Source organism: Procambarus clarkii, chromosome 10, assembly GCF_040958095.1.
Source record: "Procambarus clarkii isolate CNS0578487 chromosome 10, FALCON_Pclarkii_2.0, whole genome shotgun sequence".
Lineage (NCBI taxonomy): Eukaryota > Metazoa > Arthropoda > Malacostraca > Decapoda > Cambaridae > Procambarus > Procambarus clarkii.
The window spans coordinates 39,579,654-39,602,799 of NC_091159.1; the positions used below are offsets into that span (position 1 = coordinate 39,579,654).

The following is a 23,146-nucleotide window of genomic DNA, read 5'->3' on the forward strand; positions in this document are numbered from 1 at the left end:
AGTTGTTTTTTATCTCTATCTGGTTCTAACTAATTTTCTTTTCATTTGGCTTTTATCACTAACTTTCTTAGGAGCCATGGTGACCTATTTATGTTAAGAAAATATACAAATAGCCAAGAAAACACAAGAAAGTTTACAGAGAGTTTAGTGGGGCTGTGTACTGAACGACAGCTTCTGGGAAACTGATTCATCTGTTATGCAGTACAAATGAGTACTGAATTTGAGTGCCAAACAAACGTTCGACTACCGAGCGTTTTTATTCTCAAATAGTGATCGAGTGCCAGATTGTTCAATTTAGGAACTGTTCGAGTGCCGAGGTACCAATGTACTCTACTACATTTGGTTTTCAGAAAAGATATATTGGTATATAATAATATACTTTACTGCATTATCATTTTAGAATGAACTAGTTTAGAATTAGTGCAGATTTGGCAACATTGACAAGCTAATAAATGTTTTATACTTTACATTAACATTTACCTTTTATGTCATAATTTAATTTCAGACATAGATGAATGTGAGGCCATTCCTGGGCTGTGTGAAGGTGGTCGTTGTATCAACAGTATTGGATCTTTCACATGTGAATGTCCTGAGGGCCAGACCAGGAATCCAGAGACAAATGCCTGTGAAGATCGTAATGAATGTAAAGATACTGATGTATGTCTAAATGGACACTGTGTCAATACTGATGGCAGCTTCTACTGCAGCTGTAACACGGGTTTTATTCCTAGCCAGGATCGTACAAGTTGTATAGGTATAGCATTATGATTTGTCGTCATGATCTGTAAATGCTTTGCTATCTTCTCTCTATCTATACAAGATTTAATGCATGTGGTACGATCTACTCATATACTTGTGTGTGTGTGTGTGTGTGTGTATGTATGTATGTATGTATGTATGTATGTATGTATGTATGTATGTATGTATGTATGTATGTATGTATGTATGTATGTATGTATGTATGTATGTATATATGTGTATATATATATATATATATATATATATATATATATATATATATATATATATATATATATATATATATATATATATATATATATATATATATATATATATGTATGTATGTATGTATGTTTGTCTTACATATATGTCATTAGCCTCCTTCCTCACCAGATGACTGAACCATCACTTTATTTGTTTTGACATATTCTGCTCCTCCACATGTCTTGCCTTATAATTTTATACCTTCTATATTCAGTACCTGTTTCTCTTTTGTATATTCCTCTCCATTACATAACCTTTGTATTACTCAAATTTTTGCTTTATATTCTATTCAATATTAAAAATGCTGTTCTTTCATTATAACACTCCTTCCTGGAAGTTGACATCACTGCTCCTTTGCCAGTTGACAACCCTACTCCTTTGCCTTTGGCATTCAAAGCTTTCTATAAGACATTCTGATCCATTCTATATATATAAACATGTTTATAATCTCTTTACATGTAACCAGAGTGAGCTTAAATATTCTAGTTAATTCTTTGGAAGAACTAGACAGATCGACACTTGAAACATTAACAATCATTCATATTTACCTGAATTTATCTGAGGGCCACTAATACTAGTGGCCTCGATAAGGACAGCAAACCGGCGGCTTGTCAAAGGTGCCCCCAGTTGCCATGATGATCTTTTCAATTTGTATTTTAAAACCCAACATAGTTTTAGCATTTACAGCTTTGATGAATAGGTGGTTCCATGGGTTTATAACCCTATAGGTGAAAAACCCAGCATTGAAGGTAGTGAAATGCCATTTTCTGGGTGAGCCCCGGAGTTTCTCTGGAGCTTATCAGGCTAATATATGTTATATTACACCAGGACATTAGCTATGGAGTTCAGACCTACCAGGGACCATGAACCAGAACCTGGCCCCTTCAGAGAGGTTTCAGGGAGCAATGGTCCTGGAAAACCTCCTTGTGGTTGAGGGATTTCCGTATCTGCCATCAACCGGGGTTAGGCACCCAGAAAAGTAGGCATAACAAAACAAACCCCACATGGTAAGAAACAAACAGCAAAAACTGAACAGAGAGGTAGAACTCCCTACAATCCCAAGGAAACAAGCAAACGTAACACACTATTGCCGCGTTGCTCGTCCGCGCAGCCCTCCCCTCCCCGAGAGTGGGAGGGGGGGGACCTACCTTTCTGGGTGCCTAACCCCGGCTGATGGCAGATAAGGAAAACCTCAACCACAAGGGGGGCTTCCAGGGCCATTGCTCCCTGAAACCTCTCTGAAGGGCCCAAGTTCTGGCTCATGGTCCCTGGTAGGTCTGAACTCCATAGCTAATGTCCCGGTCTAATATAACATACATTAGCCCGATAAGCTCCAGGAAGCCGTAGGGGCTTCCCTCAGAAATCATCTTTTCTCAGTCCTACATTGTGGTGTTATCTTTTGTATGTATTATATGTATTATGTATTATATGTATTATAGTGTACTATTTGTATTATCTTTTTAAATTACAAAGTGGTCAATAACATTATCGCGCTCCCGGCAGAAGGCTCTGTAACTTTCCCCTCATGCACCGAGCATTTCGGTTGACCGCGCGGCGACACTGAAAAGTGTATACTCTTTTTGATCTGCTCACCTTAATTTTGCATGTATGTATTTAAATGTGGTATCAATTTGTTCACAAGAGAATGCTCTAGAGGAATATATATATAAAATTTCACCAAAGCCGACATGAGACCTGCACCAAATAAAAAACTATGGTGATCGTTAGCCTTGAGCGCCAAACAGCGATGAAATGTTTATGCTCTTTTCAGGTTTGTCAACCCCAGAATTGTTCTACATCGTTAATTTTGGTATCACTGTGATCGCAATAAAATTCCATACACAGACATATGAAAATAAAGTCCAAAACATGGGTGTGCCCCACCCACAAGACCGTGGGAAGTTGCCCAAGGGTTACCTGCTACCGCACACCCAACTGCATATCAGCTACACCCCCTACTGAAAAATTTATACTCTTTTCATGTTTTTGACCGTAATTTTCGATGTACGTGTTTCATTTTGGTATCAATGTGTTCTCAATGAAATGTTCTAGAGGAACATATGTATAACATGTCACTAAAGCTAATGTGATGCTGGCACCAAATAAAAAACTAAGTCGTTTGTTAGCCGTGCAGCGTGAACATGTTGCTACTCTTTTCAGGTTTATCAAGTCAAAACTTGTTCGATATCATTCTTTTTTGTATCACTGTGATTGCAACAAAATTGCCTACACAGACATATGCATATAAATTAGACAACATGGGGCGCATAACCCGCAATGACCCCTAAAGTCGCCAAAGCTTTACCCGGTCGGCCAAGTGCACAACACACTGGACTTGTGATCCTGTGGTCCTGGGTTCGATCCCAGGCGCCGGCGAGAAACAATGGGCAGAGTTTCTTTCACCCTATGCCCCCTGTTACCTAGCAGTAAAATAGGTACCTGGGTGTTAGTCAGCTGTCACGGGCTGCTTCCTGGGGGTGGAGGCCTGGTCGAGGACCAGGCCGCCGGGACACTAACAGCCCCGAAATCATCTCAGGATAACCTCAAGATAACCCGCTAGAGCACACTTAATGCCACACCAGCTACACCCAATACTCCCGACAAGCACAGCTACGTTGTTCATTGTGGTATCAAATTATTCGCAATAAACAGTCCTTAGTTGGTGGTATGGCTCAATATCCAGTTGGAATGTTAAAGGGAGATGTTTTCCAATAGAGATGTAAAGACCTAAGGCCAGATTCACGAAGCAATTACGAAAGTACTTACGAATGTCTACATCTTTCCTCAACCTTTTACAGCTTTGGTTATATTTATTAAACAGTTTACAAACATGAAAACTTCCCATCAACTGTTGTTATTGTTATAAACAGCCTCCTGGTGCTTCGGCGCTCATTAACTGTTTACTAATTGTAAACAAAGCTGCCAAAAAATGAGAGAAGATATACAGGTTCGTAAGTGGTTGTGTAACTGTTTCGTGAATCTGTCTCCTAATGTCCCAGACCACCAAACCTGCTTCCTATATAGCTGGGGACAGCATCAGCTTCAGGCAATCAGTTGTGGCTCCATCAGCCAGGATTAGTTCACCATGGGGTACTTGCAAGCACCTCTTTGTCAATTGATTCTAGACACCATTGTGGGTAAACATATCTGCCTGAAGTTCATATGTATAATGTAATATAGGCTAGAAGCAGGCATGGTTGTAGTGTTTAGTATTTTATTACATATGCTTTTCTCTAGGTCCATGACTGCTACATAAAAATTTCTTTATCATTGCTATGTATGTTTCTGATATTATCATTAATTATCTGATATATATCTATATTTTCACTCAATATTCTAAACCTGTTTGCTCTTAAGTCTTTGTACATTCTCCCAGTTTACTCAGCACCTGAATTATATACTTAGCAGACTAATTCCCTCGGCAACCTACACATTTGTTCTCGAGTTCAGCTTACGTGTCTGTTCTTTTCTTTTCTTAGGTATGATTTATTTCATTTATATTTTCTCCCTACTTTTTGTTCTTCCATTTCCATATGAGAAATACTGTGTGTCCCTTATCCAATCCTCATGAATCCTTCTGATTTTCTCATCATTGATTATACTGATGTATATTAATATGTATATTAACACATGTTAAGAATAATTTTCTGATAAAGTATGATATTTTTGACTCATTAATGTTATTAGAATTGAGTTCAGAGTAATGAAATAAACACAATTATTGATACAAACTAAAATTTATATTGGCCATACAGCATACAAACTGTTATTTACACACTTGTATGTATTATTTTAGCTATAATACATGTTACATAAATGTTTTTCCGTTTAAAGATGCTCGGCAGAGATACTGCTACACAGAGATCAGAGGCACTAATCGTTGCAGGAAACCTCTTCCAATTCCTCTTACTCAGCAAGCCTGCTGTTGCAGTAAGAATATGGGCAAGGCTTGGGGAGAGGGACCTAATGACTGTGCTCCATGCCCAATGCCTGGAGAAGGTAAGTTTGTATGAAGCAAAAATATCTGAGGTTTGATGTATAATTTTATACTGTGCTATATATAAAGTTGGGTAGAAGTTACATGAATATTTAAGAACAATATTTCTCGGACTTGTGGACACCATTTTAAATAGTACAAGGCTGATTTTTTCAGAACTCTATCAAAGGATTTGTCAAGCGACTGCATTCAAGCTTCCCCCTGTAGATGAATGTACAATAAATCAGGGGTTGTGTGGTGAAGGTGGCCGGTGTGTTGACACCACTGAGGGCTACACATGTCAGTGCTATGATGGCTTCACCCATAATGTTGTCACTGACAGATGTGAAGGTAAATTTTCCGTTTCTTCCTCTATGCATCATTACCCACAAGTTTCATAGTTCTTACTTCATTTCACATTTGCAGTTTCTGATTGTATTGAGTGTAACATAAGGATAAATTTATTTTTTGTTTGGAATGTAATACTTTTTAAATATCCATATTACATAGTCTGCTGTCATTACTACTGTGTAGTACTGTTGATTCTTCCTGAATGAATTTGCTTTATTCAAGCATACCAGATATGAAATATATGATGAAAATACTGAACTAAATGGTTTTTCAGAACACTAAATAAAAGATTATTTTGTGAAACATTCATGAGTTTATTGTATTTGCTAAGAAATGGTTTACAAAAATGTTGGCCCTGTCAGATGTGGATGAATGTCGGAGTGGGGCATGTCGTGGAGGTCAGTGCTACAATACTCAGGGGAGCTTCACATGTCGCTGTCCCATTGGCTTTGATATCTCCTCAGATGGGCGATCTTGTATTGGTATGTAATTCATCACAAAAAAAGTTTACACTTTATCTACATCATACAGCAAAGTAGTTTGAATAATCAGATAATGCTTAAGTCAGACAAATGTTTTTACTCTTAACTTTCATGTGAATTATGTTGAATGTCTCATATTTTAAAACCTGCATGAAATTATCACATCAGTAATCTTCTATTTATATGTACCTCTTAGATCATGATGAATGCAGTGAAACAGGGATGTGTGCTAATGGAATATGCACCAACATGGATGGGTCTTTCAAATGTGTGTGCAACTCTGGTTTCATCCTCTCCTCTTCTGGTTTTGCCTGCATAGGTAAGTTTATTAACTAATCACTATTATGAATATTTTTAAAGAGAAATAAAAACATTGCTAAATTTGTAGTGAGACAGGCTTCATGCACCTATTATTGACCCTGATTAGTATTAAATTTGAATATGTCCAGATGACTGAAGGAATAAAATAAAAATAGCTATTTTAATGTAGTAAGGATTTTAGCATCTAGTAGTAGAAGGGCACAGACAAGATTTTGCAAACTTTATTTATTAAGATTATCAGAAGGCCAAGATACAGGGATCCAGTGTCAAGTGAAGCTCTAGAATGCTGGAGGCATTTGGCAACAATTTGGCTACTGATCCATGCCATGGCATTTGGCATAGATCAGTAGCAATAGATAACATTTCTGCTACTTGGAGGTTTGGTTGTTGATATCAGTGTATCTGGTAATGGGCAAGTAACAAGTCGGTGCCATGACATTGGGATATTTACTGAGGCAATGATGAGAAGTGATACTGGTGAGATAACATGGACTAATTCAGTTGAAGTGAGAAATACTGACTCCTGCTGCTGAAGAGAAATGACTTAAAACATAAAAAGATGTTGTTGTTGTGAAATGGTGAAGGTCTTGAGCCTGAAACAGGCAGGAAGAAGTGAACCTAAGGCTTAGTGGAGGTTGTGTGCTTGCGGGGTTGAGCTTCGGCTCTTTGGTCAAAGAGTGTTTATTAGCTTCGGTAGCAGTTCTCTGCCAGGTGTTGACTTCTGTCTGTTTATATACAGTATTCAAAAAGTTAGAGTTGCACCTCTCCAATGTATGCAAGGTTGTAGTCAACCTAACCCAGCACCAGGCAAAATAAAAGTACAGTGGAACCTCTGGTAGCAAACATCCCTCTTTACGAATTTTTCGGGTTACGAACTCAATTTCTTTGGAAAATTTGAATCGAGTTACAACCTATGCCTTGCCATGTGTTTTTGTTCATGCACATATCGGTCGACCGGGCACGTGGTTCCTGGTGGCAAGGGCAACTGCGTTTCAGTTTACCAGTGCCTCCCGCGTAGTGACGATTGCACTTGAATTCTTTGTAAAGAATTTAATTGCTTTTCTGCTTTTTTTATTTTTGAACATAAAAGTAATTATTATATATCACACCATGGGTTTCAAGAAAATCAGTGGTATGGTTTAACCTAAAAAAACACATGTGAGGATGACCATAGAGGAAAAGCAAGAAATCATTTGTGAACATGAAAATGGTACATGGGTTGTTGAACTAGCTAGGCAGTACAACAAATCTATCTCAAAGATCTTATCTTGAGGTTATCTTGAGATGATTTCGGGGTTTTAGTGTCCCCGCGGCCCGGTCCTCGACCAGGCCTCCACCCCCAGGAAGCAGCCCGAGACAGCTGACTAACACCCAGGTACCTATTTTACTGCTAGGTAACAGGGACATAGGGTGAAAGAAACTCTGCCCATTGTTTCTCGCCGGCACCTGGGATCGAACCCAGGACCACAGGATCACAAGTCCAGCGTGCTGTCCGCTCGGCCGACAGGCTCCCCCACTGTACTTGCTAAGAAAAAGGGCCTTATGAGTGCTAAAGTGACAAAAGGCATATCAACAATCACGAAACAAAGAACACAAACACTTGAGGATGTTGAAGCGTTATTATTAATTTGGATACACAACAAGGAGTTAGCGGGTGATAGCGTTTCAGAGGGCATCATTTGTGAAAAAGCAAAGTTACTGCATGAAGATCTTATAAAGAAAACCCCTGGAACGAGTGATGCAGATACAAAAGAGTTTAAGTTGAGCAGGGAACGGTTTGAGAAATTCAGAAATAGTGGCATTCATAATGTAATTATTATTACCTAAGTGTAATTACCTAAGTGTAGTTACAGGATGAGAGCTACGCTCGTGGTGTCCTGTCTTCCCAGCACTCTTTGTCATATAATGCTTTGAAACTACTGACGGTCTTGGCCTCCACCACCTTCTCACCTAACTTGTTCCAACCGTCTACCACTCTGTTTGCGAAAGTGAATTTTCTTATATTTCTTCGGCATCCTTGTTTAGTTACTTTCAATCTATGACCTCTTGTTCTTGAAGTTCCAAGTCTCTGGAAATCTTCCCTATCAATTTTATCAATTCCTGTTACTATTTTGCACGTAGTGATCATATCGCCTCTTTTTCTTCCATATTCTAGTTTTGGTATATTGAATGCCTCTTACCTCTCCTCATAGCTTTTGTCCTTTAGTTCTGGGAGCCACTTAGTGGCATGTCTTTGCACCTTTTCTAGTTTGTTGATGTGCTTCTTTAGATATGGGCACCATACAACTGCTGCATATTCTAGCTTTGGTCTAACAAAGGTCGTGAATTTTTTTTTAGTATTTTGCCATCCATGTATTTAAAAGCAATTCAGAAGTTAGAAAGTGTAGCATAGGCCCCCCTCACATAATATTCTTTATGTGATCTTCAGGTGATAGTTTTCTATCTAGAACCACCCCTAGATCTCTTTCTTTATCAGAATTCTTTAAAGATTTCTCACATAATTTATAGGTTGTGTGGGGGGTCTATGTTCTCCTATTCCACATTCCATAACATCACACTTATTTACATAAAATTCCATTTGGCAAGTGGTGCTCCATATACTATTCTGTTGAGGTCTTCTTGAAGGGCATGACAATCATCTAAGTTACTTATCTTCCCTACCATCTTAGCATCATGAGCAAACATGTTCATATAATTCCGTATTCCATCTGCTAGATCGTTTATGTAGACAATGAACATTACTGGTGCATGAACTGAACCCTGCGGTACTCCGCTTGTGACATTTCTGCAGTCCGATACACTTCCTCTTATTACTGCCCTAATTTTTCTATCAGTCAGAACATTTTTCATCCATGTTAGAAGCTTACTAGTCACCCCTCCAATGTGTTCCAGTTTTCAGAACAACCTCTTATGTGGAACTCTGTTGGAAGCCTTTGAATATTGCTGCCAAAAAAAAGAAAGAAAACTAATCAGCCACTGAAATACGATAAGTAAAATGATTTTCGCAGCAACTGTCGGCCTGGAATAGACTGCTGCGGGGTGACTGCTTTATCATCCATTATAAATTTGTCAGTATTTCTCCCTCCATCTCTGCCAAAGTATTCCACATACAATTTTTTTTATTTTTTTGTGATCAGGGAATGCATTTTAACAATATTATGACAATTTTGTGGGGGAAATTAATATTTACTTATGCACCATGGCATTGTTAGAAGTAATTAGTGCACAGCCTGAAGGTTAATTAAACTCTAAAGGATAAATTTGTAAGTTTCTTTTATATTTCATTTTCATTTTCAGATATTGATGAATGTGAGGAGAACCCGCTTATCTGCTTGTCTGGTCGATGCGAAAACCTTGAAGGGTCATATCGTTGCATTTGTAATGATGGCTATACTCATGCCACTGATGGAAGTTTTTGCACTGATGTTGATGAATGCGGTGAGACAGGAATGTGTGAACACGGTTCCTGTGTCAATGTAGATGGCTCCTTTAAATGTGTGTGTCAGCCTGGATATACCTTGGCTCCCAGTGGCAAAACATGTATTGGTATGTCTTGACTTTTTGTTACTGTATTGTTTGTATTACAGTACAACATAAATTCATTACTAACATTATCTTTGGATAAAATTTATCAGTAAGAGAGGTATTATAAACAGAGAATAAGTCATGATAACATGGATGAGTATTAGATGTCCTCCCCACAAATATGAAAAGAAAGTGATTATGATTTGGTCTGTCTTGAACCCCTTTAAAGTACAGGATGGATCAAAATGTCATCACTTTCCTTTCTTTTCATAAATGTGGGTTGGGTGTTATTATTGTAACTAATAGAATGTAATCATCTTGTTTGAATATGTTGTATTTACCAGCTCTGCATATCATAAAAATTTTGACTTAATAACTTTGTTTTAATGATTAATTCAGCTGTAGTTTATGTACTAATTAGAGATTAATTGTCAAAGATCTGGACGAGTGTGCCTCAGGACCATGTAAGAATGGTCGCTGCATCAACACTGACGGCAGCTTCCAGTGTGAGTGCCCACCAGGTTTCACTTTAGGTGTTAATGGTGTCACTTGTCTAGGTAAGTTCCCATTTTAATATTCTATAACATTCCTTTGTTTAATTGATGTTAATTGTAAAAATTGAAATGTTCATATGCACTTATCATTTATTTTTTAAATATCTGATTTTGTTTTATTGAGCTGGTGTTATTCAGTTAGGGGTTTTTCAAGCAATTTTAAAGTAAAAATTTCTTGCAATGTTGCAGACACAAAATTGGACTTCTGTTATGCTGTGTATCGTGATGGACAGTGCTCCAACCCATCAACCACACCCACCACTAAGTCAGCCTGTTGCTGCTGCACTGTGATTCTTGGCCAGCCTATGGGCTGGGGAACACCCTGCCAGTCGTGTCCTCAGACAGGCACTCAGGAGTTTCTATCACTCTGTCCACATGGAACAGGCATCACTCATGAAGGCCATGGTAACATTTAAATTCATCATCAGTAAAAATTAAAATTGTCAGGTATAATACAGCAATGACATATTTTAAAATATTTCATTAAGGACTTATGCTACTTTAATATAATAGTTTTTATGGAATTAAAATCCAGTTATAGTACTATGTCCTGCCATCTGTTAAACTTTTGCATCCCCCAGAACTGGCCTTGAAGTCCTCAGTGCCTATAGTTAGTGCCATTTTTTCAGCTACACAAAGTTACTGTATACCATCAACAGCCGGTCATAGTCTTCAGTGTTGCATATATCACTGGTAAACAGAATCATGAAAATTCTCAAGCTCACCATTTAGTTCACAAATTATGAGATGCTATCTACTTTTTTTTATGTCAGAAACTGCACTAATACCAATGCCATACTCATTTGCTAGCTGATTCCCTTCTCAGCTTCAATCACATTTCTCTAATATCTTGATCTTATCCAAGGCAAGGAAGTTCCTCTTATCATAGTCTAATGTACCCATACTTCTTTTGCTACATGACATGGATTCAAGTCAGTGAAAATGCTTGAGTAATAAAGTTAGTCACACTCGCCCATGAAGAATGACAGTCATTATGCTTCCCTCTCACAGATCTGAATGTCTCAAAAAAATTTTATATAAACAAAAACAAACTTGCTTGTACAACATTTAGTGTAGTGCAAGCTTAGAAAAACATTTATAAAATGTAAATACATTATTATGAATAAAATTTACAAATAAATAAGCAAGAATTTAAGGAATAGGGCACTTTATATGATGAACTGGCAATCCAGATTTAATTGCAGTTGTCTCAGAAATTCAGATATTTTCTTAAAAGATCCAAAATTCAAAGAAAAAAGCCAGTAAGTGTATTTGATATGTTATTTAGGGGGGGCTCCATTATATAGACGTCCAAATCTTTGTGGAATCATTGCATATACATTTGGACCATTTGTTCATTTGGGCCATCTGGTGGCCAGCGAGCGATGCTAATTAGCAGTTTGACCTAGACAGTATGTGTACATAGTTTACATCAGAGTTGCAAAAGTTGTCCAGTCAGTTGCTTGTTTTTGTGCAGTCTACTTTTCTAATGGAGTTTCTTTTGGTACTGTGGTGATCTTGTATCCCACAGACCTTCCTATTAGGAAAGGGTGGCACATTCTGGTCCTAGCTTGGATTCTGACACTCTTGTCCACCCCACTCTTTTCTTCCCTCCTGTTCCTGAAGGTTGAGGTTTCCCGACTGCTTGCAGCGAACAAAATCTGGTCCACAATTAAAATGGATGCAATGGGAGGATTTCAATCCAATTATTACCCACTGTTGTAGTTTAGGATATCTAGGGAGGATTTCAAACCAATTATTATGCACTGCAGTAGTTTAGGTGTTCAGCTAATGAAGATAATTCCACAATGTGGATTTTTGGTGCAAATAAACGTTTTTAAACTTTGATTAAATTTCCTGGGGGAGACCCTTGTGGCTCACTGAAGCTATCATGCTTGACCATCTACTAGGTCACATCAGCCAAGGAGTTCTATAGGCCTACCTGGGACCAACACCATAACCTGGCTCACTCAAAGAGGTGCAGGGGTGCGGTGTCATTTATTTTCGCCACTTCACTGGGAAAGTCAATCAGAAAGTCAAGAGTCAAAACATGCCACTGGTGGCTTCAAAGAGGCTGATGCCTCAAAATCAGCCTAGAGAATTTCCTCAACTATATAAGCAAATGTTTGAAGTTTCTTGAAACTATCATGAGCTTGTTTTCCCCACCTTTCCCACTTATTTGAGGGGGCGAGGGGAAGGTACCTTGCTGTCAGCTGGTGTCTCAACCCCAGTTCTATAGATGATATTGTTGATTTATTTTATTTTATTATTTATTTATTTATATATACAATACAAGAGTTCTTACATTCTTGTACAGCTGCTAGTATGCATAGCATTTCAGGCAAGTCCTTAATCCTATGTTCCCTGGAATACAATCCCGCAAAAAATCGTTTAACAACCAGGTACCCATTTTACTGTTGAGTTAAACAGAGGCTACAGTTAAGGATTTGCGCCTAGTAAAACCTCCCCAGCCACGATATGAACCCAAGACAAAGCGCTCGAGAAACGCCAGGCGAGCGTCCTAATTAATAATTGTAAACAAAGCCGCCAAAGATTGAGAAAAGATGTACAGGTTCGTAAGTGCTTGCGGAACTTCTTCGTGAATCTGACCTGTTTTGCAGCTAAGTGGTAGTGTTTGCCCTTAGTAACATTTTATGTACACTGCAGTGCAGCATTAGCAAAGCTTTTAGGGTGCTTGGAGTTGCATGTGCACAGGGTTGCCTTCAGTGTGTGCTCCCTATCATTGCCAGGGTTATCTTCCCTAGACTATTCGGGAGCCACTTCCTTAGAGGTCTTCCTTACTAGTGGTGGCCATTGCTTAGGCGCATCATGTGCCACCGCTTCTTCCATGGTGGATGCTTTGTGTGTGGATCCTATTACCTTGGGCCCCCTATTCCAAGGCTCGTCCTTTTCAGATTATCTGAAGCGTTATTAACACTTTCGCGCTCTCCGCAAAGGTCACTCAGCCAACCGAATGTGCGCGCTGCGTTTTTATCGCTTAAGCGTAAAAACAAAAATGTGTATACTCTTTTTACTCTTCTGACCTTAGTTCTCATGCTACGTATTTCATTTTGGTACCAACGTGTTCGCAATAAAATTCTCTAGAAGAACATCAGTACAAAAAGTCACGAAACGTATAGGGATACCAGCACCAAATAAATAACTACGAAGATGACTCGCCGTGAGCGCCCATCAGCAACAAAATGTTTTTACTCTTGGGATTGTAATCACCTCCACACTTATTCTACAGCGTTAATTTTGGTATCAATGGACTCGCAATGAAATTCCCAACACGGTGATATGAATATAAGCGTAGAATAATGATGCGGCCCGCCCGCAAGAGTGTGGGAAGTGGTGAAATTGTTACCCGGTATCGGTGACGGGACGACGCACGGCGCTTTGAAAGTTTATACTTATTTCACTCTCATGACATTAATTTTCTATGTACGTCATTCATTTTTGTGTCAATGTGTTCGCAATAGAATGTTCTATGTGCCCATAGGTAAAAAATATCAACAAAGCGTAAGTTAGAATAGCGCCAAATATAAAACAACGCTGGAACATATCAGTGAGCGTCAAACACACACGAAATGTTTTTACTTTTGTTATGTTTGTCAAGTTTATACTTGTTGCACACAGTTATTTTTGGTTGTATATTGATCGGAATAAAATTCCCTAAACAGACATATGCATATAATACAGGATATCATTACCAGTATAAACGGCTAAAGTCACCCACCTGCAACCCGTTTGGGACAAAATACCATTTGATCGAAGTTATCCACATCTTTCATGAACTTATTGTACCATGCAGCCTAGTGGTGAGAAAGAGAGCCTCATAGCGCGCAGTTTGAAACAAACCCAAAGTAAATCGGATAAAAATTGAATTTTATACAAATATTTTAAAAGAGGACTCAACTTTATGTCCACTATGCGTTAGCGTTAGACGAAACAGGACGCGCCGGCTGAATATGTTCTGGACTGATATTTGGGTGCAGGGGTTTTGGAGGTCTAACAGGGCTGGCAATCCAGTACCTAGTTCCTGGGCCTCAGCACCCTTGTGTGGCTTTGGGTAGTGTCTCTTGGCTGAGGGTCTAATCTTTTGTCATGATTCCTGCAGTGGTTCCTCCTTCCTGGTGAGTTCCCATTTGTTTCCTTCTCTGTGGGTAGTTAGCTTCAGGAAGCTACAAGGGGCTTGCTCCAGAAAGCCAGCATTGAATGTAATGAAATGCCAATTTCTGGGGGAAACTCGGTGGCTCCTTGATCTCCCTCTCTTCCAGGTCATCGGATGGTTGTCTACATCTGCTCTACAACTGTGGCTGAGGTGCTGGCTGACAGTGAGGCTCCTCCCACTCTCCTCAAATGAGTGGGGAAGGTGGGGTGAACAAGAGACTTCGATCATTTTTGTACATAGTTGGGGGAGTTCTCTAGGCGGGTTTTGAAACTTCAGTCTCCTTTGAAGTCAGCAGTGGTTTGTTTTGATTGACTCTCTGGTTACCTTTCCTTGTGAGGTGGCAAAAATAAATGTCACTGCCCCCTGCACCTATCTGACTGGGCCAGAGTTTTAGCCCATTCAGAAAAGGCTAGTCCCGGTAGGCCTTTAGAAATGCGTGACCGATGTGACCTAGTACATAATACCATATCAGCAGAGGAGATTTTTAACAGTTCTGACAAGTAATAGTAGTAGAAATAACAATATAGGTCTGCTAAAAATAACAGCAGCAATAATAATCAGTATTAAGTGTTATTATAGTTGTATTAATTTCTGACTAATTATTATTCACACCAAACATTTTACCAATCTCTTGTAGATATCAACGAGTGTGCGTTGAACCCAACCATTTGTCGAAATGGTGCCTGTGAGAACTTGGAAGGAGGATATCGCTGCATTTGTAATCCAGGATACATGGTGGACGACAGTGGTCGCCTCTGTCACGACATCAACGAATGTGCCATTGACAATTTGCTGTGCGATGGTGGCCAGGTAATTATAATACACATTTACGATTCTCATTTTAGGGAATTTTTTAGTGCAAATTTTATGATTTAGTATTGTATTCTTGATTTTACTGATAAATAGAATTCATAATTTATATTCAGGTGAGTCTTAGAAATTTGTCATTTGATCTGAAATGTTATTTGGTTGTAAAGGCCAGAGGAATGTGACTGTAATAATGACAATATTTAAAAAAAAAATTCTCCAACTAATAGGTCTAATGTGCAAATATAGTTTCTACATATTTACCTGAATTTACCTGAGGGCCAACAACAGGTTAGTGGCCTCGAGGAGGACAGGAAGTTGGTGGGTTGTCAAGGGTCACCCAATTTGTTCTAATGATTTTTTTCAAGCTGGATTTTAAAGTTTAACAGAGTTTTGGCATTAATGGCTTAGGTGGGTAGGCAGTTTCATGGGTTTATACCCTATGGATGAAAAGCATTTCCTGTTTTCAGTCCTACATTGTGGCTTCTTGAACTTGAAACCACTACTCCTTGTTTGTCTTGCTTTTGACTTCTCCAAAGAAGCTGTCTTTCTGAATTTGAGGTCCAAAATGTCCAGATGCATAGAGTGGAGGTGGTCAAATCAGTGAAGTTATCACTAGCTTAATTCTATAATAGAGATAGAGTCATGGAAAAATGCCTGGGATCAGACACCGAGCAAGCAGCATCTGAAACCAAGGCTGAGCCATCCGTGAGCCAAAAAGATCACCCTCCCCGTGTAGGACTTCAATTGCCCCAGGAGCAACAGTCCGATTGGGGTAAAGAGGTACAGGAACCCCTCACCTTGACCAATCCAGCCCAAAGGCATCTCCCGCAAGGGCCTCACAATTGGGGAATGGTGCCGCATACAGAGGAAGCCACCAAGACCATGCCGATGTAGACCTCATCATTTTGGGCATCTGGATGTGGGCATCCAGGTACCCAAATTCCCTGCAAAGCCAGAGGAAGGAGGTGGCATTGAAGGTCCATTCTGTGGAGGCAAGAAAGAACTGGGACAGACCATTGGTGAGGACATTGGACATTCCCTGAACATGAATGACAAAGAGAACCAAACCCAGAGAATCCAGCAGATGAGCTACACTCAGAGTCCAGCTACAAAGAGGCAAGGACCGTAGCAAAGCCCCTAGTTGAGACAATGAACTTTGGAGAACAGTCCGAATAAAGTGGCATTACAGAGCCTAGAGGAATTTGAACTCTCCACATCGCATACCACATGGCCACAAACTCCAGAACAATACTCTGCATCTGACAAAGAAGAGGAGAAGGCTAGCCAGTGAGTGTTGGTCACAAAACCCCAACCAAGAGCTGAGGCATCCATGAACACTTCAAGTGAGTGTGGAAAAAAGGTAGCAGAGGCCTGAACCCCGAAAAGCCAGAGGAGAAAGCCAATGGCGCAGTAACCAGTGAAAAACCACCGGAATCCACAATAGTACTGTATATAATAATACAGTAATGACAAAGTTTTCTCTAGTTCAAATGATTTGGGACTTTGCTCATAAGAAACTACAAGTTTCATTTTAATACTACTATATATAAAATATAAATACATTCTTGTAAATATGGTTTATATTACAGTGTCGTAATACGCCAGGGAGCTACCAGTGTATCTGTCCATCTGGAACACAGCTCAATCCCAGCACACATGTGTGTGAAGATGTTGATGAATGCAACGAGCTTGGGGAGGATGCCTGTGTAGGTGGCACTTGTGTCAATGTCATCGGCTCGTATAGGTGTGAGTGTGAAGAAGGAACAATTCTCGACTCGACTGGCAGGTATTGCATTGGTAAGATACTATATCCTCTAACTGCTAATTTAAATAACAAGTTGGGCCTATGAGGTTGCTACTAACACAGCTGCTATTTATTACCACCCATGGGCCAATAAGCTTTGTGCTGTTCCTTTATTATGATGTTCAAATGACTGGTTGATTTGATATACAGTACTTCATTATAGCCATATGAACATAGTATACACATTATGTAACTTATAATTGAATTTTATACATGATGATTATCGCATTGGCATAGTATCATTTGTGACCAATTACTGCAGTTGCATGTACTGTGATATATTTATATAATAAATGTGTGAACCATTGCTATACTCAAAAAGTATGGTGTGTATATTAATGATTCAATTATTATGGTCATAAAACGACAAACAAATGGTTTTGCTATTATTATACTATATACACACGTTATATATAAGTATCTGCACGTTTTGTTTACCATAACAAACCACTTAGTTTGTATGGTGAGTACAAACAACAAGAGTGGCCACCACACACCAGCCAGCAGACGCCACCTCCTTCACCAAATCTCCCTCGCCAACATTCCTCTTCCCACCACACTGTTTTTGCTTTTATTACACTATATACAGATGTTATATATAAGTATCTACATGTTTTGTTCACCATAACTGTACAACTAAGCTTGGTATGGTGTCCAAACAACATTGTGAAAACACAAATGTGCATGACAAGTCACACAGCAGCTAGCAGACGACAGCACGTCACCCCCTCCCTCACCAAAATGGCTCCTCCTAGCATACTTTGTTCTGTTTTTACACTATATACACACATTATATATAAGTATCTACATTTGTGTTCACCATAGTGAACCACTAAGTTGGTATGGTGAGTCCAGACAAAAACAGGTTGCCAAACAGAGTCAGCAGACGATGCTGCCTCCCTCCCTCACGTAGATTACTCCTCCCACCATACTCTTTGTGGTGTTATTACACTATTACTGTATACATGTTTCATATATATAAGTACAGTATCTGCATGTTTTGTTCACCATAACAAACCACTAAGTTGGTATAGTGAGTTCAGACAATAACATAGGTCGCCACACAGTCAGCTGATGCTCCCTCCCTCCCTCAACAAGATTACTCCTTTCACCATACTCTGCACAGTGCTAATTATCACCACAATCCTGCTATTATCAGAATCCTGGTAATTTCTGTGGGGAGCCCCTACGGCTCCCTAGAGCTTATCGGGCTAATGTATGTTATATTAGACTGAGACATTAGCTAAGGAGTTCAGACCTACCAGGGACCAGCGCCAGAACCTGGCCCCTTCAGAAAGGTTTCAGGGAGCAATGGCCCTGGAAAACCCCCCCTTGTGGTTGGGGTTTTCCTTATCTGCCATCGACCGGGGTTAGGCACCCAGAAAGGTAGGCATAACAAAACAATCCCCACGTGGTAAAAAACTAAAACAAAAAATCGAACAGAGAGGTAGAAACTCCCTACAATCCCATGGAAACAAGCAAACGAGCAAACATCACACTTTACTGCCGCGCCGATCGTCCGCGCAGCCCTCCCCACCCCGAGAGGGGGAGGGGGGAAGCCCCGGACCTACCGCGCTGGCTGCCTAGCTTCAGTTTGTAACCTAATGTCAACTGGGATAGACGCTTCTCTGGCCTCAGTTTCCTAGGCGGTGTTTGCCTTGTGTGGTGTTCACTGCCATGTGCTGTGTTGTGCAGTGGCCAGGAGTACCTCATCAGTGCCGGGGCTTCATGCGCTTAGGGCTTCCTTCCCTAAGTGCCCTGTGAATACTGCCCTTGCGTGACAGGGTTATCTTCTCCTGGGGCGTTCGGGAATCATTCCCATAAAGGTTCTTGCTGCTTGGCATTTGCCTCGCCCTTGGGGCCAGCTGGGGCTTGGGGCCCTTGTTTGGCCCTGGGTAGGGACTGGTATTGTGCTAGTTAGGGTGTCAAGGTGTTGCGCGACCTGCCATCTAAGCGGCGACCGGTTCCTGTTGCCTCTGGAGACGGTGTACTTTTGCAGGGTTTTTCTTTTGTTTTTATTTTTATTTGCCTGGTGGGGGTCTGCCTAGTGTGGCTATAGTTCCACTGGTAGTGTTCGGTGGCCCTCTGCTAGGCCCCTGTGATTGTACACGTCTCAGGGGTTTTCAGTGCTATCCTCAACCCTCTTGTTATTTTTGGGTTTCTTAACCAGTTAGCAACACCTTGCCCGGGCTTCCCGTAGCAGTCAGCCTACGGGCCCTGGAAACCCCTGTCTGGGCTCGGTGGACCATTGAATGTGTCTTCCGGGTTCCAACCCGTCTTGTACGGGATCGTTGGTTGCTGTACCTTTGTCTCCGGGTGACAGTCGCCACTTTTACCTCCGTCATGCTGCCTGTTGGGTCACTGACACCTTGACTCGGAGTCTTGCGAGAGAGATTCTCTGCTTATTCTCCAGTACCTTCCTGATGTTATTACAGTTCAGAGTACAGGCAGCATCCGTGTTACAAGCTAGGTTAGGTTGCTGCAACACGCTAGGTTGGTTTCCCACTCAGATGCCCAGGGGCCGCCCCGTTTTGGTTAGGTGCTGTTCGCCCCTTTCCCTCCCTGTTCCCGGCTCCGGACCATCTGCGGGTTTCAGGGTCGGGGCGGGGTTTAGTTGGGGCCGAGACTCGAGCGGTTTTCGGGGGCTGCCCCGTTCGGGTTGGGGACGGAGGTTTTCGAGCATGTTCCTCCTGCCAAGGCTTCTGGGTCTTACCAGCGGCCCTTTCTTGCTGCCTTTCCATGGACTCTTCCTTTTCTTTAAGGGTGGAGGGCTTGGAGGACGTCTCTGCTCCGGGGCCTCTGTTGTTGGTTTCCGGGGTTGTGGGGGATGCCTGCTAGCAGTTCTAGGGAGGTTTGCCCCTGCCTGGGTTTTCTGCTTTTGGGCGGAGTTTTTTGCCCATCCAATCTGCTTGCTTCCCACTTTTGCTGGCGTGTTTTCGTATCTTTTGCGTCGGTCACAGCCCTCTGTTCTGGTGGCCATTTTCTTCTGCCGGTTTCCCGGCGTGGCCACCAGGGCAGCGTTGCGGTTTGTTTACATGCGCCTGGGTGTGCGAGTGAGTGTCTTGGGTGAGTTTTCACCTTGTTTCAGGGTTTTATTCTCCTGTTGTCGTTTCTTTGCTTTTCTGGTGTTTTCTGCCCGTTTCCTGTTCCTCTGGGAATGTTTGAGTGTTGATTTACACCGGGTTTTCCATTTTGTCTGTTTTGGGTCTGGGCCCTTGGGTTTGGGCTCAGTGTCCCTGGTTGTTGCTTGCTTCCACACCTTGTCCCTCGGTTTCCCTGGGGGTTCTGTCTGGGGGCTGTGCTTTGCCTTTCTGTGGTGTATCTCCGCCGGCAAATGTGGTGGTTTGGGCTCCCCCTGGTTCGATTCCGGGTTCCTTTGGGTTCTTTGGTTTCGTTCTGGAGGTTTCTTCCTCTTGGGCCCCCTTTGTGGGTTCAGGGGGCTTTGTTTCCTCGTGTGTGACTCGGTACTTCCTTCTGGAGTTCTGGGGTCTTCCTGGCTTGCAGACTTATCTTTTTGGGTCTTAACACATGTTGTGGTTGTGCTGGGACTTTGAGGTTTTGTTGTCGAGGTGGGCCTTTTGATGCAGTTTTGTGCCTTCTTCACCTGGCCGGCGTGGTGCTCTCTGCCCACTGGTTGGTGGCTTGTAATTTTCTTTTCACATGTATGTGTGTGTACACATGTACATGTGTACACTGTGTGTGTGTGTGTGTGCGCACATGTGTGCACATTTTCAGTTCTAATATAACATACATTAGCCTGATAAGCTCCAGGGAGTCTCCGTGGCTCCCCACTGGAAACATTATAAATGACAAGAAACATTAGAATTTTTCCCTAGATTTTCAGGATGAACCACTTTTCCAGACACAACAGGTTATTTATTTAGTCTGTCTCAAGGCATCTGGAAAGTATGTTGCCCTCTGTGAAATTGCTCTCTGACAGAATACTGGAAAATCAAGAAGTGTAAATGTTCTTGGTTATGAGGTGGGGCTTTAGAGCTAGATCTTGCTCCTTGTATACAGAGCTAGGTAAGCACACCACCACACCAAAACATCACATACAGTAGTAAATTGCCACCACAGCAATATATCGAATCCACAGCACTAGTACTGCATCACACTACAGTACTATCAATTTAGTTTGGTAATGTACTGGCTGGCATTTTTTTGCATAAAATAAAATTGTCGAAGTGTAGTGTATTAAATCCCACAGCACAGCACAGAACTAGTAGTATATTGTTCTCACAAAGATCATTTTACTGTATATGTCTTTCATATTATTTACAAAACTATAATGTACCTATTGCATTCTTTTCTATTGTTAGACTAGATGACTAGTCAAACATGATATACTTGTTATGCATCATTTATGTTGGTTGGTTTTCAGTTATTGTTAGCTAGAACTGCACTGTAAAGCTTTTGTCTTATTAAGTATTTCCTAAATTTTCTTGCCAGTAAATTTTGTTTGTTTTGTCTTGTGGTGATCCATTATACCTCATTATGACTTTGGCCACTTACCCTTGTGGATTTCCAGACAACCGACGTGGGTCATGTTGGACTAAGGTAAAGGATGGACACTGTGAAAACAATCTACCCAAGTTGACTCTCAAATCAGAATGTTGCTGTACTATTGGAAAAGCTTGGGGTTCCCCATGTGAGATCTGCAACCTTGGTGACTGTGACTGTCCTATTGGTTTTGCAAAGGTTTGTTTTAATGTTTCACAATATTATGCTCAAATAGTTTTGTAAAAATTATCAGTGGAGCCACATTTCAAAGACTTAATTCTATCAAATCAAGATTTCTATTAAATCAAGGTATATTTCCATTCACTATTTATCACAATATTTTAGGGGTATTTCATACCACAAATGAGAAAATGTCTCCCTCTAGACATATTTACACTAAACCAAGAGTACCTCCTACCCAAAAAGGCAAAAGAACAAGAGCAGGCAAGAATATTATTGTACATAAGGGGACTTGACAGCACGAGTAATTTATATTTATATTGTTTTTAATTTAAAACCTTTCATTTATTTTTAATTTGAAACACAAGCTACAATGGGGTCACATAACAATACTGGTATGGATTTCCACCCTTGCAAATCCACTAACATGCATAGAGTTTTGGGAGGACTTATGTAACATAGCTTGCCCAGAATCGGAGCTTAGAATGCAAACAAATTGATAGTATGGTTATGTTACACAACAGACACATCAACGACAAGCTTTTATAAAAATAAAGGATTTTGGCAATAAGAGAATGTTAAATCTATCATTATGAACAGGAGAACAACTTAGTGACCTTGTAAAGGAGAAACTTATCCATACATGTGGATTTTATATATACACATATCTATTTATGTTTATAATTTTTTTCTGTGGGGAGACCCTTCGGCTCCCTGGAGCTGTAGAGCTATAAGATTGACATGTGCTATATTAGTCTGGGGCTTCAGTCAGTGGAGTCCTGCCTACTGGGGACCAGAGCCGGTACCTGCCCCCTTCAGAGAGGCACGGGGAGCAATGGCCTAAGGAGACTTCCTTGTATTTAGGGGTATTTCTTGTCTGCTATTAACCGGGGGGTAGGCATCCAGAAAGGTAGGCATCTCAAAACAAACCCCACATGGTTGAAAATGCAAAAATCCAAGACCGAACAGAAATTGAACTCCCAAAAGAAAAGCAAAGGAAACAAGCAAACAAGCAATCATCATTCACCACCACGGTGCCACTTGTCTGCACAGCCCTCCCCTCCCCTCCCCATAAGGGGAAGGGGGTAGCCCCAGACCCACGCGCCGGCTCCAGACACCTCAGTTTGTGGCTGAAGCACTCTGAGGTGGTTGTTGATTCTGGCCTTAGATTCTTGCTAGATTTTGTGCCCTTGTGGTGTTTCCTGCTGTTTGTGGCATAGTGGCTAGGAGTATTATAGTGTACTGAGGGCTGCATGCACTTAGGGCTACCTTCCCTAAGCGCCCTGTGAATACTACCCTTGGGTTCTAGGATTCCCTTCCCTAGGGCTTTGTGGCTTCACTTACATAGGGGTTGCTGCTGCTGGGCAGTTGCTCTGCCCTTGGGGGCCAGCTGGGGTTTAGTGGCCTTTATTTGGCCTTAGGAAGTAGTGTTGTTCCTGGTTTGGAGCGCGAGGTGCTGCA

The 23,146-nt window shown here is 40.9% G+C and overlaps 1 protein-coding gene across 1 annotated transcript in view; it reads left to right on the forward strand.

Annotated features, from left to right (window-relative positions):
• The window catches only part of LOC123745507 (fibrillin-2), a 196,791-nt gene that overhangs the window by 36,897 nt on the left and 136,748 nt on the right, over positions 1–23,146 (forward strand). Inside the window, 11 exon segments of the mRNA XM_069322332.1 lie at positions 506–754; positions 4,840–5,004; positions 5,159–5,332; positions 5,695–5,814; positions 6,011–6,133; positions 9,433–9,681; positions 10,098–10,217; positions 10,404–10,619; positions 15,026–15,198; positions 16,788–16,995; positions 21,534–21,703. Coding sequence (XP_069178433.1) covers positions 506–754; positions 4,840–5,004; positions 5,159–5,332; positions 5,695–5,814; positions 6,011–6,133; positions 9,433–9,681; positions 10,098–10,217; positions 10,404–10,619; positions 15,026–15,198; positions 16,788–16,995; positions 21,534–21,703 — 1,967 coding nt within the window.